This window comes from Rhinatrema bivittatum, chromosome 6, assembly GCF_901001135.1.
Source record: "Rhinatrema bivittatum chromosome 6, aRhiBiv1.1, whole genome shotgun sequence".
In the NCBI taxonomy this organism is placed as follows: Eukaryota; Metazoa; Chordata; class Amphibia; order Gymnophiona; family Rhinatrematidae; genus Rhinatrema; species Rhinatrema bivittatum.
In genome coordinates, this window is record NC_042620.1 from 326,944,544 (window position 1) to 326,962,395 (window position 17,852).

Sequence of the window (17,852 nt, forward strand, 5' to 3'; positions counted from 1 at the left end):
TTTAAGATGAACAAGGGCTTTTGGCCATTACCGTCCTCAGCTGGATTGCAACCAGTGTCCTTGAGGTGAAAGGCTACGTAAACCTGTGGCAATAGATTGAAGCCATTTAGACCCCTTCAGGGGGCCTCAGTTTTAAAACAATTATCAACTCTTAAATCAGCCTGTCAACACGGCTGCCCAAAATGCTTGGGTAAGAGTATCTCCAGCGGTACTAATCTGCAGAACACAGTCTGATCCGACCCAGCCGAGGGTTAGAGAGGCATCAGGTGCCATCAGGGAGCAAACAGATTCTTACGCAAAGGAGTTGAACCAGAATACCACACACCTTCTTATACGGGTAGATTTTCGACCTGCTGCAGGCATAAATTCCGGCCTTTATGTGTGTGGCCAGGCCTTGCGTGCGCTGAGCCAGTTTTCCACAAGGCCCGGCCACGTGCGGAAAGACCGGTAACGCACACAAGTGCCGGCCTTCCTGCAAGGGATGGGTCGGGTGGGGGTATGTTCTGGACGGGGCGGGGGGACAGTGCGGGAGCTGAATTAAGTTGCAAAAACAAGAAGAAAAAAATGAAAAAAGGTAGGATTTAGAGGGTGGGGAGGAGAAGGGGAGGGGAAGGGAGGTTAGGTAGGGAGCGGACTGGGAGGGAATTGGGGAAGGCCGGGATGCGTCGCCATGCGAAAATTGCGGAAGTCTCACCCACCTTGCGCACGCCGCCTGCACATACGTGCGCAGTATGTAAGCCCACCGATTTTATAACATACATGCGCTGGCACACGCATGTTATAAAATCAGCACGTCCATGTGTGAGCGCCGGGAAGCACGTGCACACCTTTTAAAGGTTTTTCATTTTTCCAGGAGGGATGCATGGCGCTCTTCTCTAGTATCCACGCACGCGATCTCATGATGCTGCTCTCAGCTGAAAAAACTGCAGGAATAATACATAAAAAAAACCCAGAATGGAGTATTTTCAAAACAGTTGCTTGCTTTGGACCTGCTCGTTTGTTCTGATGGTAAAAAGAAGGGAACCAGAACCCTGGGAAGCAGGAGTCCGACCACTGCAAGATATTTCACTTCATCAGCATCAAGTTGGCAACCATGGCGGGCCAGTTCTGCTTTGGCCTAACTTTTGTATTTACCTCTCTAATGTTTCCAGATCTTCACCATGTTTCCATTTGCTTACCCCAGACTGCTCCCTGCTTTCCTCTGTCTTTTTGATGTTGTGTATTTTAATTCAATTGAAAAAATATATTTTTTTTAATGGGTGAACTGGGCAATGGGATGTTTTGGTAATAGTTTACTTTTCTGACTATACACAGCTTCTATACATATCTTCCCCTACTGACAACCGTTTCATGCGTCGTACAGCCCTCTAACATGCCCTCCAGTACTGAATGAGCTAGTTTGTCACCAGAACCTCTGGATACACAAACGTCTTTTTAGATTTGGGTCTGGAAGGTTTTCTTGGCTGCGTTTTCAGCAGAAGGGCGTGTCCCCTGACCTTGTCCCAAAGGCAGGTTGACCTACGTGCCTGATAATGTTGACTGCACACTTAAATTAGTAGATGATAGACCTGACAGGCATGGTTGGTGGAAGAAACTATTTACGAGTGCCCCAAACAGCTGCTGGGTTTGTAACACTTGCAGCTTGGAACAGCTGCAGGAATACTTGGGCTTAAAATAAACAGAAGTTCATAGCAAGGGTAGAAGGCAACATGTCAGCTTAATTTCTCTTCCTTATATATAGCAGAACATGTTTAACCATGCTATTGGATCTCCAAGGAATCTATTTATTATGGACATAATATTGTAATTTTAAGCAACGTACTTTCCATTTTATCTTTCTTCTTGAATAGGTCTGCTAGAGAGGAAGAGGTAAATGTGTATTGTGTATCTCTTTTTGTGTGGCCTCTACATGTCATACAAATACAGGTGTTGAGTGCCACAGGAATCGGTTTTTGGATTGGTTCTGTTCAATATGGGGTAGATTTTCAAAGGGTTACGTGCGTAACCTCCGAAAACCTTCCCCTGCGTGCGCCGAGCCTATTTTGCATAGGCTCGGCGGCGCGCGCAAGCCCCGGGTCTTCGAGAAAGGGGTGGTCCGGGGGCAGGGCAGAGTCCTCCGGCACAGGCCGCACGCCGGCAGCTGGCAGGCATAACTTCGGAAACAAAGGTAGGAAGGGGGACCGAAAAAAAGTTCTCTCCAAGGCCGCTCCGATTTCGGAGCGGCCTTGGAGGGAACGGGGAAAGCCATCGGGGCTCCCCTCGGGCTCGGCGTGCGCAAGGTGCACAAGTGTGCACCCCCATGAGCGCGCTGACCCCGGATTTTATAACATGCGCGTATTATAAAATTGAGTGTACATTTGTGCACGCTGGGTAGCGCGCACAAATGTACCCCGCGCGCGTTCCTCTAAAAATCTGCCCCTATATTTGTGAGCGACATTGCAGAAGGGATAGAAGGTAAAGTTTGTCTATTTGCAGGTGATACTAAGATCTGCAGCAGAGTGGACACACCTGAAGGAGCAGAGAGAATAAGAAGAGATTTAAGGAAGCTTGAAGAGTGGTCGAAGACTTGGCACATGGGATTCAATGCCAACAAGGGCAGAGTCATGTATTTGGGATGTGGTAATCCAAAAGAGCTGTATATGATGGGGGGTGAAAGACTGATGTGCACGGACTGGGAGAGGGATATTTGGGTGATGGTGTCTGGGGATCTGAAGCTGGCAAAGCAGTGTGACAAGGTGAGAGCTAAAGCCAGAAGAATACAGGGCTACATAGAGAGAGGAATAACCAGTAATTAAAAGGTAATAATCCCCTTGTACAGGTCCTTGGTGAGGCCTCATGTAGAGTACTGTGTTCAGCTCTGGAGTCCATATCTCAAAAAGGATAGAGACAGGGAGGAGGTGGTCCAGAGAAGGACCATGAAAATGGTGTGGGGTCAGTATCGGAAGACCTAAGAGGAGAGGCTGAAGGATATGAATATGTACACCCTGGAAGAGAAGAGGTGCAGGGAAGATAGGATACAGACCTTCAGATACCTGAAAGGTTTCAATGATGCACAAACTTCAATCCTTTTCCGTTGGAAAGGAAACAGTAGAAGTGGTCATGAAATGAAACTCCAAGGGGAAGACTCAGAACCAACAAAAGGAAATATTTTTTCATGGAGAATGCGTGGATGCCTGGAATGCCCTTCCGGAAGCGGTGGTGAGGACGAAAAACAGCAAACACTGTGGATCCCTAGAGGCTTGTGGATGGTAAATACTATTTATTTAATCAGGCTTTTGCAGACCTATGTGATTCGAAGTAAACCTGGCTCTTTTCTGTTTAATCCTTCCCTCCCTGGATGATATTTGATCGGATTTTATTGTATTTTATTTATTTATTTATCGAGTTTTATATACTGTCATTCGGTGCCATGATTTCTGCGTGTGGAATGGCTCAAAACTCATCTGTGCACATAGGTGCACGCGCCGGGAGACTTAGTTGTGCGCTCCGGGTGCGCCGACAATGTGCGTGCAGGATGCGAAAGATGTGCACGCAGGTCGCTATTTGTGCGCTTAGCAGAGATGCGCGCTCCGCTGTGTGCAGAGGCCTATATGTGTGCCCGGCACTGCTGTGTGTGCCGCTGTGCGCCCGGCACAGATGTGCGCGCCGCTGTGCGCACAAGTCGTTTGTGCGCTTGGCTCGCCACCATGCACACGGCTCAGTTGTGCAGACAATACGGCGATCAAGGGGGGAAAATGGCGCCGACGACCACGTGGGCAAGATGGCGACCCCCCCCCCCCCCCCCCGGAGGGTCTCCGCGTGTGTGAACCCTCGCACCAGATTGGGGTCTAGCCTGGATGGGGCTGCTTCTAACAGACGCCAGAAGGACAATCTGTGCGGCTATCCGAGCCTTGGAGACTTCACTGCCGCGCTTGGTATCGTATCCACTGCCACTCAGCCACTCTGGGGTCTAAGTCCATGCCGGGAACGAGGCTCACCTCTGAGGGATCTCAGAAATCACCTCAGGAATTCTCGACTGGGGAGGGCCCCTTAGGTATCACCGCAGGAGAGCGGGGCTCGTCTTGTAGAGGTAAGATTTTCTCTCTTCATTGGTTTGGATTTTCTAACGCTGTGCAAGTGTGTGTACTGTCCCTAACTGCTTAGGAGACGGAGAAATACCGACGAGCTAAGCTTCCTGCATGGGTATACGTAGGATGACGCCAGATTGACATCGGACTCCGTCTCCAAAACTGCTATCAGGAGTACACTATACCCATTGGTCCTGAGTCCATCTGCTACATGCTAGGAAATTGTGCATTTATTCTTAACCTCTATACCTGTTTAGATTTGGAACGTGCATGCTTACCAGAAAATAAGCATGAAAGCGGCTGAGACTATAGATTACTGACTGGTGACCCCAAATCCTCCCGTGGTGTCTCCCATAAACAATCTGTCTCGAGCTATAAATCAGCAAAAGAGGTACCCAAGCCAGGTGTGCTCAAATCAAATTTTATTTCTGAAAATGACATTACACACATCTCGCAAATGTACATGGAAACATGGGGGAAATGAGTAATAAATATTAATAGCAAAGTCCTAAGGTTAGCAAGTTTCTCTGCGACACTGCACAAAGAGGCAGGGACTGTCAGATCTGGGATGAAGGACGTCATAAAAAACAGTTCGCAACAGTCTCGAAAGAGGAGAAGTGGAAGTCGTCTCTTGGCACAAAACATTCTAAGGAAAAACTTGAAAGAATTAGACAAATATCCTGCAGGACGGTGGGGGAACGGGGAGGTTGGGATTTCATGCCTGTGATGTTCGACTTTGTTGCTCACAAAACCAGCTTGTGGCATTATTTTATTTAACCAAGTATTATTTAAAATTCTTTAAAAAAAGTGCATGCTTCATCCAACTAGGAAAATGGAATTGCACCCCTAAAACATGAGCCCTGTGACTTAAAGGCAGGGTGCGGGCGCTCACGATGGCTGATTTACCTTTCACGGAGCCCTAGAACGCTTCACATATGCACCTCTAGTGGAACAAGGTTACAGTTCAGCATAACCCATTATATTTGTTCTACTTACCGTTGAAATGATATATTCCGTTCTTTTATTGTAAAATGCCCTACGTAGGGACTATATAAAGAAACAAGATGAACTAAACCTTCTCCGTCCAGTGAGTGGCTGTGTTGAGCCACCGTTACCTTGTCTGTGTACAGAATACTTTAGTCAGCTGTAGCTGAGCTGTAACTGTAGCGTGTAAGGTGCCTTGGCTAGAGTGTTATACAAATAACAAAATAAGTATGTAAGGCCCTATTTTCAGTTGCTGGGTGGCCAAGTACAAAGTAGAAATGGGAAAAAGTACAAAACCTAGCACAAATTCACAATTCTTCACCCTTTTTTTCCAGAACATTCTATAAAATAGGCAATGTGTGTGTATGCTTTTATTGCAAAATCAACACATATTTCTGTTACGTCACGTACCAGGCACAACGGCTGTACAATATCTTAGTTGTCGGACTGCGGTAACAAACGCACAAGTTCACAGTTTTTGGGGCATTCTCTGCAAAACTGAACATGTGCCCATCACCATGTCAAATGGTGCTGTGCAGGGGGGGGGGGGGGGGTGATGGAGGGGTGGGTAATCATTTTTATTATACATCAAGCATGTCTCTGGGACCAGTTCAAGAAAGAAAGAGAAAAAGCGAAGCCTTTCTATATCTGGCTACAGAAAACACGAGTAGGAGTTGATCTTTAGAATAGGTTTTGCCAAACCTGTCCTGATGAGCCCCCACAGCCAGGTTTTCAGGATATCCACGCTGACGATGAGATGAGATAAATTAGCTCATGCATATCCCCCCTCCTGGACATCCTAAAACCCAACTGGCTGTGGGACCACCAGGATGTTTGAGAAGGCCGTGGCCATTTTAAGAAGAGAGTTTGTATTTAATTTTTGGTAACAGATGACTCCAGCTCATCAGGGCTAGGCTATCACATGCCTGCACTTCATCTTCAAGCTTGCGATCCTCCTTTACTTGAGAAAAATTGTAATTGCAAACCCAAAGACACTTAACGAGGCCAAACTAGGAGTGGTTCTGTCTGGCCTAGTTGACCTGGAGCCAACTGGTAACCCTACCTCTTTGCAGAGAGGAAGAGTCCCTTAGGATTACAGGCTGATTTACATGGTATGATTTTAAGAATAATTAAGCAGGTGTAAGAAAACCAAAAGATTGAAGAACATAATTTCTCTCCACTTTTGTTTTATTTATTTGACGTCTACACTGGGGAACCAAAATCTCTGTGCAGTTGAGAGCTGTTTTTTTGTTTTTTTTAAACTTTTGCCACACATATCTTATTTCCACCCAAATCTGCAACAGACAGCCATGAGGGAGGATAGAGAGGAAGAGGGTCTTATTTTTCAATGGGAGAGAAAAAACGATTTAAGAAATGTTCCATCCAGTACCATGCACCTACTTCCAAAAAGCTTGTCTGCGGGCAAGCTAGAGCGTCTAACACTACAACCACAAAGTTACATCTGTCGGCTAAGTAATCATGTCCTAACTAACAACTAGGGTCCAAAGAAGGTTTTCTTTAAACATCAATAAAAATGCGTTCTGTACAAGTCAAATGGCACAAAAGGCAGTAAAAATGCAAAGGAAGTCACCACATATGGAGGCGGGGGTTAGTCTAAAACATGCAGAAATGGTATACAATGGAGCAAGAGATCATTGGCTTAAAGCTGCAATATATTACAAGAGGATAGAACTGAGACATTTTGGCATTAACCTTTTGCTTTTCACCGTCCCTTCAAGAGAACTGAAGACGTTAACTTGGTTGTACAGGAAACCCATGGCATATGATGAAGCAGGTTTAGACCAGTTGCTTAGACTGCAGGAAGGATAAATAAAAGAAGTCCTTAAAAAGGCAATTTATTGTCTGTTTCTACAAGCTTATCAAAAGTTCCTGCCAATCCCCTCAAAAAATGTCAGATGACCCCTATGAGAAAAACGTGTAAATTAAAACGTTCTTTGTACAACATGTAATCAGTCAAAATACTTCATTTTTAAACAAGACAAGTCTACCACACTAGCAAAAAGTACGACCGAGCTGGTGCATTCAGTAAGGTTATATGCAGAAAATTTCAAGGAACGAGGCCCAACTCAACCTGCCGCCAAACCTTTACGTCCAGGCCAGGACGCAGCTTCTCGGTTTTTATATTATATTGCAGCTTTGTCAAATAAAGAGAAAAAATAAAAAGAGCAACTTATCGCTAAACAAGTCAACAGCAAAAGGCAATAATGAGCAGTTTTTAAATGAGCTGCATACTTCCCCTTTCATCCCTACAATATCGCACGCTGCTGAACCGACGGGGCTCAGCCCGAGGCATCAAGGCAGTGCATGCCCTTCAGACGACGGCAGCGCAGTCTGAAGAACAGAGACATCAACTGGGCACCAATTATTTTTCTGATTTAAAAAAAAAAAAGAGAAAATCTGACAAATGCTAGTGGCAGCTCGTATTAAGGGGCTTCTGATCCTCGGTCTTTCCGGAGATGGGTTGTTGTTTTTTCACACCGTGCTATTAATAAATTATCCGAGCTAGGCCAGGACCCAGTGAGAAGCTGTTCCTAGGGGGCAGGAAGAGGCGTCTCTTCCACCTTCACACTCTGTTCCAACTTGGCAGAGTAGACGGGTAATTACTTTGTCGGGTCCCCTTCAGAATGCACCGCTGATGGCCTTTTAAGCTGACAACTGGAACTGTACCGTAGTAGTATTTGCCACATCAGGAAGTCTACTTGAGTTGCACAGAACTTCAATTAGAACCAGACTAATAATTTGCACGTCAGAATCCAGCCCGCAAGTTTGTGCACGTAGGCCTTCTTGTTTTATACATTCAATTCTTTTGTGTCTGTAGACCCCAACTGGTTTAAGAGTGCAATTAATTTCATAAACATTCTTACGTAAGAAGCCACAGGGACTGTGATAAATACCAGCGCTGCTGTTATGGTGAAATAAAACCCTTGTCCCAGTGATAGGGGTGGGGGATAGAGGACGCCCCTTTTGCATCCTGTAGCACAGAGCGAAATATTCAAGTTTGTATCTTGCTTCGCCGACACAAGGTAGCGAGGATGGGAATGTGGTGGGGGGAGGAGAGGGGAAGGGATGGGGGGTTTCTAATTACTTGAGGCAGGGGGGCACTTTGGTGAGAGTGAGAGTGAAACCTGATCATTTTAGGGACCCCCCCACTCCGGAAAGCCCCATAAATACATTTTGAAATTCTAGGGCCACTTCAAAGATTCTGCTCTGCGCCGTCTCGCCGCAGCAACTCTGCGAGGAAGGCCAAGGCGCCTGACAACTAGGGCAGCGCGGCTCTGCCAATGGGCTGGTCAGACCGCTCGTGAACATGGGCACCTTCGAGCCTGGTAACAGATGCCAGAGGAATGCAATAGGTACCTACTGACAGGCAGTGAAGGGGAGAATCTTCAAGGCGAAGCAGAGGATCTGGGGCTTGACCTTGTACTGGGACCTGCGTACTATGTCGTGTTTTGTAATTTATTCTTGTTTTGGTTTACATTTTGGATTTGAATGTAGGTTTCTTTTTGTGTTAAGTGATAAATATATTTTAATAAATGTAAATGTTTTTTTCTCCCATTTTGTGATTATGGGAAAAATGCTTAGTACCTAGGTCCCATAAATGTCCTTAATATTCCTTTTTCAAATATTTCCCATAATCTACAAGGAACGAGGAGAGCAGCCTCCACTGCAGGTATATTATGGCAGTTAAGGTCAAGATTTTGTTAAGTGCTGAGAATAATATAACGTTCACATACATCTGGAGGAACATGAACCTGCTGTCAAATGTTGCGATACTTTTCAGGCGGGGGTAGCCGAGATTTCATACCACAAACGCCCTTTCAGAGGAAGGCTGTGAGATCTCAAGAGCTCGGGTTCCGCTTGGTCCTATCAAAGGTGCAGATAAATCCAACGGCATGTGAAAAGCGAATAAAGAAAGCCAAAAACGAGTCACCGGAGAATATAAATATACATTTCTTATAAAACTGAGACCCTCAGATTCCCCATCAACACCAATGAAAAACCCTTCAATCATTGATCTCAGGGAGTCTGAGCTTTACCTTTTCATAAGACATTCAGAGATCAATTTTAAAAAGCGTCGTTCGTACAAAATGCCCACATTCGCGCCTACGTGGGCCGCGCGCAAGCCACGCAGACTTTAAAAAGCTGCAAATTACACGCGTGCATACCTGCGCAGGCGTGGGAAACAAGGGCGCAAAAAGAGGCGGGGCCTGGGCATTTCAGGGCGGGGACAACATGCCCGCGCCTCCGTATTTTGAAACCGAAACCCACGGTGCGCGTATGCTGGAGATCCGCGTAACTTTACTGCTGCTCCTGCAGGGCTCACGTTTTGGGGTTTATAGGACAGGGTGGGTGTCCGGGTCCGCTGGGCAGCAAGCAGAAGGAAGAACCAGAGAGGTCGGAAAGGACCTCACTATTAACTGGTGGATTAAAAGCAAAACTGGGGATGTGCCTCGTGTGAGCACGTTTTAACATGCATAGTCCTACAGAAGCCACATGTGCCAGCTTTGCTGGAATAACCTCTTAAAATCAGGGGCATACTTACGCGTGGTTGGTGTATTTTGAAATACGCCTGTGTAAGTGCGTGCACGATTTAAAATGCCAGTGCATCTTCACCCGCACGCCAATACGCGCGTCTAACTATGGGTGCATGCGCACTTATTTTAAAATGGACGTCCCTATTTATATTCTCCAGTGACTTGTTTCTGGCTTTCTGTTTTCCCACTAAAAGCTGTCACAACCTACGGAGAATCTACTTATCCGGAGAACCGATCTGGCTCGGAGCACTGGAGCCCTTGCCCTTGACCGTCTAGTGCTATCCTAAGTCAGAGAATGCAGTATGTTCTTGCATTTTACTTTACTCTCACACATGGCAGAAGAATTTCAGGTGCAGCTTAAAATCAGAATGTCCCTCTGTGGTTTAATTTTAAGCTGTGCCATTAAAAAAACAAAAAACAATTCTTGAGGTGCAAGACCGTCATCCTGGAGTCAGGAGGAGCCACCCGACCACCAGACAGTATGGCCACTCTAGTTCAACAAACGTTATCAAGGCGCATTTCCCTTTCCTTCTCTCTCAAGCCTTTCCATTTGCATCTCCTTCCTCGCCTGCCATTGCTCCGACAGAGGGGTTAACTGCACCCCCCTCTAACTTCCTAACAGTAAACCCTGGGAATCATCTTTGCTGTCCATATCAGCCATATTCCCTTTGAAAATACTGCTGGGGAAGAACAAGAGATGGGCAGGAGAGTCACGGTGTCGGAGTGATACAATCAAGTGTCTTACATTCTTGAATCTGGACTCTCTCGCCCTCCCCCGACCCCACCCACCCAGCAGGACATACCCGGAGACGGCCACTTCCTGGCCAATCTCTAGGATTCATTTCTAACGGGGAGCATCGGGGTGTCTGTCTCTCCGCTCACCTAGCTCCGGTCCCGAGCATATCCCCAGCTCCTGCTGACACCTTTCAACCTGGGGGCTGAGCAGAATGATCTGTCAGCAGGATTAATTTCAGCTCTAGTGGAAGAGGTCACAATGACCCTTAGGTTTTCATGGGCTCTCATCGGGCAGCAGGTTTTCCAGAGGGGAAATAGATTCTCCAGGGAAGAAGGGGGGTTCACACAAGGAACAGTTTCAAATCACATTCCTCTGCCTATGGCCAAGGGCGACCATATTTTTGTGATCAGGAATGGGACATAAAGCAGTCACCACAAATGGATTACAGCATGTCGTGGTCTAGGCTTCCGGAGATATTCGTTTCAAGCAGTAACTGTTCCTACTCCGGGGGCTCTTCGTGATTTTCATTCTAAAGCCAATCTATCTCCAAAGACTTCTTCTCGCTGCCCTATGTCCTTTATGTACAGTGGCACTGCAGGTCCTCCTGATCCAATGCTCCCTTTATATGTCGACTCTCTTTACATCTGTATTACATAAACTTGGGGCAACTTAAGCCTGCATTTCTATGGGACCCAGGAGATGGTGCTCTCTAGTGATATCCGGTGGCCAACGCTCTGCAGCTGAAGCCGAGAGTTGCTGAACGTTTTCCGCTTCAGGAGAGAGGCTGCATGAGCCACTGGACTACACTGCAGCCAGGGCAATGGTTGCTTTTGGAACTTCCCTTCTCTTTCGGGCTCGCCTGCCCTCAGACTGACTCAAAAGGGCATTGTGACACCGCCTCCTCCCCAGGCTTGCCTCCCAGGGCGGTCATACTCCTTGCACGCCTGTTGCAACAGCCCTGTCAGAGGATGAGAAGGGAATCTCTTTCTGTACTGAAAACAAACAAACTTTCTTCTGCAGGATGAGAAGGCTCCAATATAATGAGATCACTGACCCTGGACAGCAAATGGAGAAGGAACGCCCCAGCTCACATGAAAAAATGGGGAAGATGTATCTTTAATATGAGAGCAAAACTGCTCTCTTTCTCTTGTTAAATCTTCCTGCAAAAGTATTTTCTGCCCTTTTACTGATTTCAAATCCCTTACTATAAAATTAGAAATGCATTAATCAGTATAATCTCTGTAAGGGCCAAACTTAGATGCGAGTTTCAGAAATCCATTTTACTGTAAGTTAAGATGCAGGTATCAACGCCGTGAGATCCACAGTTACGCCCTTCAGGCAGATAAATTAGGAAGATTATCCTCTGCACTGGGATTACGCTATTAATAAATATGCTCACGCGGAAAAGGAGACAGAAAAGAAACTATAAAAATGCATGGAGCCCAAGAGGAGAAACTGTAGTGGCCGGAGGATAAGGTTCAGTGTGGCTGGCTGCATTAAACACAGCACAAATCTGATCTGGAGCTCAGCGTTCAGATCCAGCCCTCACCACTTGCAGTGGAATCCTGTGCAAGTCACTCGACTTTCCTGTGCTCCCAGATAAACCACAAACCTCCGTCTGGCGCAGTGACTTGGGCGGTGCTGTGGACACCGACTAGGACTAAATTATACTTCCTCCACAGCTTTCTAATGATTATTCAATTACCCCATGAAAGAGAACACTGCTAGGGACCTTATGCACATGAGGCACTGAGAGAATTCCAAAAATCGTACACCTTGCACCACCGGGTCTTCCAGCAAGAGAACGGCATGACCCGCGAGCTCTCAAGTCACCGCACCTAGAAAGGCAGGCGAGGCAACGGCAACGCGGGCACTGCGTGTTTAGCACAGCGACGAGCTTCCCGAGGCACCAGGACTCCGAGCCACTCCATAAAGCACCCTCTGTTCACCAAATGCTATATACAAATCAGAGACAACGGGGTGACGTGACGGGGGCATTACCCGCCTGCCACAAATAAACAAAACTGTAACCCTCACCCCCCCCCCCCCCCACCCAGGAGCACAAGTGTGAGAATCCTGTGCACTGGGATTTAAGAAAGCCAGGGCTGGATCAGCCCGTCCCGGATCCGATGGCAGCACTAGCGTTCTGCTCATAGTGCAAGATCCGGGGGCGGAGGTCGGCAAACTCTGGCCGGACCATCATCTCAGGCGGAGCTGGAGCTCCTCGGGCCAGACCCTAAGATTCACATTCACTGGCCTGCCTGGTGCTGCCTCTCAGCTAGGAACTGTTGCAAGATTGCTATTTAGAAATGCTGTTCAATGAATACTAAGGAAAGGATAATTCCTTAAAATGTTACAAAAAGAATCCCCGATCAAAACTTTACACTGCATGGGCATCCATTCTCTCTCTCTCTTGCATTTTTCATGTTTGTCTCTGTGATTTTTGTTTCTTTTTTTTTTTTTTTTTTTTTAAACACATGAAGATTGCCAACTTATTAAAAAAAAAAAAAAAAAAGGAGAATCTTGAATACTTTCGCCAAAACACAAGACAAAAAGGTATTTTTATTTTAAAAAAGTGTACTGGTTTGCTGCTATAAAAAGCTACCTAACAGGTGTCAGGTGTGAAAAGAAGTTTTCACAGTGTTTTCAGTGGCAGCTGTCATAAAGGCATTCAGGTTCGAAGCAGGAACGGGAAGGCACTGCCCACGTTTTACGACGGCTGGGAAGATGGGCTCTGGTGGCCTTGTCTTTGGGTTATGCAAGGGGCCCAGCCGTTGCCTGACACATGTTCAGATATCCTGTAGGAATCGGCAAAATCAGTCCTCTCCGCCCGCTTCTTCATCTGGAATTCCCGAGAAATTAGTTTGCTTAAAATCAGAAACAAATTTTTATTTTCGCCTCTTTCTGATTTTTCAGACTCTTCTTCCATGTTGTGCACGCGTGACCGGGGGCCGTAATTAGCGTGTCGGCCGCATAACTTGTGTGAATTTACTGCCGTGTAAATCCCCAAGCCCTGCACGGCTGGCAAAGGGAAAAAGCCGGCAGACCCGGGGATCACGTTCAGAACACCTCACTTTTCTGAAAGGCTTTGCCATTCGGCCTACATAAACCAGTCCGATATCCTTTCATCATTTCAGACTGGCGTTATCAACAACCCATGCATTAACCTCACCTCGTCTGGATCTGGCTTCCGAGCCTTGGGATAGTCGCCTCTGAGACACTGTTTAGGTGCAGACCCCAAAACGTCTTCCCAGGAATGCTGGGTAATTAACAGGCCCGGATTGCGTTGCTATTTCCCTATAAAATTAATCACCTGGCGACGGACGCTGTGCACCCTTGCTGGGCATTTCCTAAATGTGTCCTACAGCCTCTCTCAGGGAATGTGCCGGCAAATGTCAGTTTCCATCCCCCCGCATGACTAATTCGTCATTCTCCTAAGGTGCAAACACGCCGGGGCTTGATGGCTCGCTGGTGGCATAGCCGGGATGCAAGGCTGAGGAGAGGGTTCCCAATCCCGAGTGGTTCTGAGAGATGGAAGCTACGTATAAATCACGTTCTCGGCTGGCTGAAAAGCTGCGGCTTCCCGGGGGAACCTGTGGCCAGGCCACGCGGGCACCTATGCAAAACGCAGTGGCTGCCCGCTGCCCAGTGACTTCCCTGAGATTCCCACTGAACTCTTTGACGTTTTAGGTTCTCTGCGTAGGTTGTTCTGCAATCCCAGACCAGTGAAGGTTCAGCACCAGGCCAGGTCACCGGAGGGGGAGGGGGAGAGGGTGTGTGTCCTTCCCTGACCAAAAGGTGGGCCTGCTTCCTCCCATCAGGGGAACGCAGCGGGAGAGGGGGGGGGGCATGTTTAACCCTGACAGGGCACTGACTGACAGAAACTAACCCCAGCAGGGGTAATTATTGTCATTACTAATTACCATTTCTCCATTACTGTGATTTTGAGTAGGTTTTTAAAAAAAAAAAAAAATCATATTTTGGAGAAAAAAAAGAAGTTCCATCGAAGACTGAACCATTCCAAACAAACGGTGTCATGTTTAGGGGCTTATATATATAGAGAGAGAGAGAGAGAGAGAGAGAGCAGGATTTCAAATGAACAACAAATGCTGGCAGCCTGAAGCAGTAACAAGACCCCCCCCCCCATAGAAGATCTGCCACCTATCTATCAGCTTTTCAAAACCTTCCCCTTTCTTTGCTGACAGACAGCAGCTGGTTTTACGTATATCGTGTATGTATATATATATATATATATACACACACACACACGCACATATACTCTGTACAGATAGCAGGATTTACTGCTTAACGTGTGTATATATATATATATATATATATATATATACACACACACACACACGCACATATACTCTGTACAGATAGCAGGATTTACTGCTTAACGTGTGTATATATATATATATATATATATATATATATATATATACGCACACATACTCTGTACAGACAGCAGGATTTACTGCTTAAAGCGAGCATTCAGAGCCAAGGGCGACGTGGGACGAGCGAGGCCTTCGTGTGCTGTGTGCCCTGCACCGGTGCTATCTGCTCAGTGAAGGACGCACAGCGAGCACGGGCTAATTCTTTCAGGAGCAGGCGTCCTTGCGCAGTTGCCTTCCTCCCGCCGGGTGACATCGGCTCCTGAAAGCGCCAGCCGCAGCTTTGCATTTATTTCATTTTTTTTTCCCCGACTGCGCCGCCCCATTGATTTCAGCTCGGGCAGCTCCCACCAGCTCCGCTCGTCTCCGGTGAGATACTCAGGCAAACCCCCCCCCCCCCTTCCAGCAATTCACCGATGTTAAGGGTTTCTTGTTCTTCCATAGCCCTAAAAAGCAAGCGTGCACACCGGGCAGGAGCAAAAAAAACCCAAAAACACGAGAGAGACTGGGAAATAAAGGGGTTACGCTCGCCGGCACACGAGCAGGTGGCAAGCGGCAGAGGACTGGAAGGGCTCTAGTGTTGCATCCCCTGTGAAATAACGTGAACAGATGGCGTGGGTTTATCCCTACTGGTCGAGAGGCGTTGATCTCCGGGCACGAAGGAGAGAGCACAGAAAAGGAAAACAAAAAAAAAAATAATAAAAGGCTAACAGTTTGTGTCCTTTTGCCGTGAAGACACCCATGTGACGGGTCTGCTTCTGATTTTTTTTTTTTTTCTGCAGAGGACATGGAAAGTCGAATTTCTTTACATGGAATCGCCCAGAGAGTCGGAATCATCCAGAGACAGCGGCAGGTACAAATCCTGTAGGAAGAAAAGGAGGCAGGATTAATTTCTATGCCCAGGACCCACCCCGCGATTCCTAAAGCCACCACCACGGGAGCTAGGGCTTGCCAGCCGGCACCCGGACATTTCTGCGGCATCTCCAGCGATCTCACAAAGCCGCCTCGTACATTATGCTGGTTGGCAAGGCCTTTCGGAGATCTGCGTCAGGTTTTAGCACTAAAAACACTGCATGCAAGCGGGAGTTTATCAGCAAGCCCGCTGCACTGAAGCCCGGGACAGGCACATCCAGCCATGCAACATGCGTGACACACAGGGACCGCCAGCGCCAGCGTGCTTATCTTTAAGGAAATGCTCTGACTGATTGGCTTAAAACAAGAATCCGTCACCCGGGTATTTCAAATTGCATTGAGCAGAGCATCATCAAGGAAAGGTCTGATCCGGCAGACATGGCATCGTCCCCACTGCAATCTATTCGAAATTCAGCTATGCAGCCTGGCTCTCACTACTGTCCCTACAGCCATATAATAAAATATAGCCCCCTCTCCTCCAGTCACTTCACAGACTCCTCATCTGTTCTCACACTACAGATTGCGTTCATTCTGCAGCTCCTCCTTACCTCTCCTCTCTCTCCCCCTATACTCCTCCTAAGGAACTCCGCTCTCTGGGCAAGCTACCTCTTTATCTGTGCCCTTCTACTCCTCGTCAACTCCTGACTCATGCTTTAACCTCTCCCCAGGCTGTCACCTCATGATTGGAATTCCTTAGCCGGTGCGTCCTGCTCCCCTCTGGCTGTATTCAAGTGCATTTTTATAGTGCTGTGCATTTCAGAAATGATAAATAGTGGCACTAGTAGGGGTAGTGGTCACACATCAAAGAGGTTTCCAAGTGGCGGTAGGGATATTGTGGGTAACCGCGCAGAAGAGCGGTCTTGCTGGGCAGGCTGGACGGACCATTTGGTCCTTATCTGCCACCACTGCTACGTTACTGAGTTACCTTCTGAGCAGGAAGGAGAGAATTTCTGTTTCTTCAAAACAAGGGGAAAGGCGAGACTCTGTCCGGGTCGAGTGTAGATGACGCTCACCTCCTCCGCTACGTTCCGACTGCCCCCCCCCCCCACCCCTTCCACTGTCGTGCCACACCCCATGCCTGCGGACTTAGCTCGCTCCTTCGGTGATCCCTGATCTTCTCTCTCTCCCCCCCCCCCCCCACACCCTTCGCACCCTTTATCTTCAGGACTTTAAGCTTCACACTGGGTTGTATGAATTACCTGCTTGTCTTGGTTTTTGCCTCCTCTTCTTCTTTGCATTTGGCTGAGATAATTCCCCCTCCCACCAGTATTAATTATTCACTTTGCAAGGTTGTTTGAGTAGCGGTAAATAATCCGCACGCCAGGAAGAGACAGCGGGAGGGGGTAGCACAGTTTCGGACGTAAATCGGAGACCTCCTCTGGGAACCGACCACTCGTGCACAAGGCTGCGGGCCGTGGCTCTCTTCTCGCCTTGATGGGGCAACACCGCTCCGTCATAATAAGAGATTTGTTTTTTGTTTTTAAAATCACCGCAGCCTTCTCTAACCTTAAGAGCGCGCGTACCCCTGACATCAGCTGCCTGGGAATCTTCTCTATTAATTCTGCAGCTGCGTAATTAATGTCAGCGGCAAAACCGTGTGATCCCCAGGAGAAAATCAAAATCTACCAGAGGACATCGAGCAGCACAAACACGTAGAAGACTTTCTGACACTGATGGAAAGAGTGCCTTTTTTTTTACAGCCATGAGAGTGGGGAAACCTGGTACCTGTGGATGCAGGTGATGCAGCGGTGACAATTACACATTACACTGCTTTCTGGTCCTGCTGCTGCCTCTACAGATACCCCCACTCCCCCACGCTAAATGTAAGCATTTCAGAGTCCTTTGTGGAACACAACCCTTGCTACTCGGTCAAAACTTATGCAGTGCAAGAAGATTTGAAGGATTCTGTGCTTGAGACTGAATGATCCGGGCGGCCCCGCTCCTCCTTCCCCCACCATCTCCATATATATGTGTGAGTGTGTGTGTGAGCTCCTTTCCACCCCTTCCTCTTGCTTATTTTCCCCAATTTCTTTACAGAAACGTGTATCACTTTGCTGGTTCCTTTTCCTCCCTACAGAACAGCATTCACCCCGCCTGCCTCTACTTCTATCACTCCTTGCACTCCAGCCTGATCGTCCCGGCGGAGACTGGCTCTGCAATGCTGAGGGTGGATGTTACTATGCTCAGAACTAGAGAGGGCGAC

General features: G+C 47.5%; 1 protein-coding gene across 1 annotated transcript in view; it reads right to left on the reverse strand.

Moving 5' to 3' along the window:
- Positions 1-15,170: 15,170 nt before the first annotated feature.
- DCX (doublecortin) overlaps positions 15,171-17,852 on the reverse strand; it is a 112,885-nt gene continuing 110,203 nt past the window's right edge. The window contains exon 7 of the mRNA XM_029607636.1: positions 15,171-15,599. Within this exon, the coding sequence (XP_029463496.1) occupies positions 15,543-15,599 (57 nt within the window). The 3' untranslated portion in view covers positions 15,171-15,542. The remainder of the gene's footprint in view (positions 15,600-17,852) is intronic.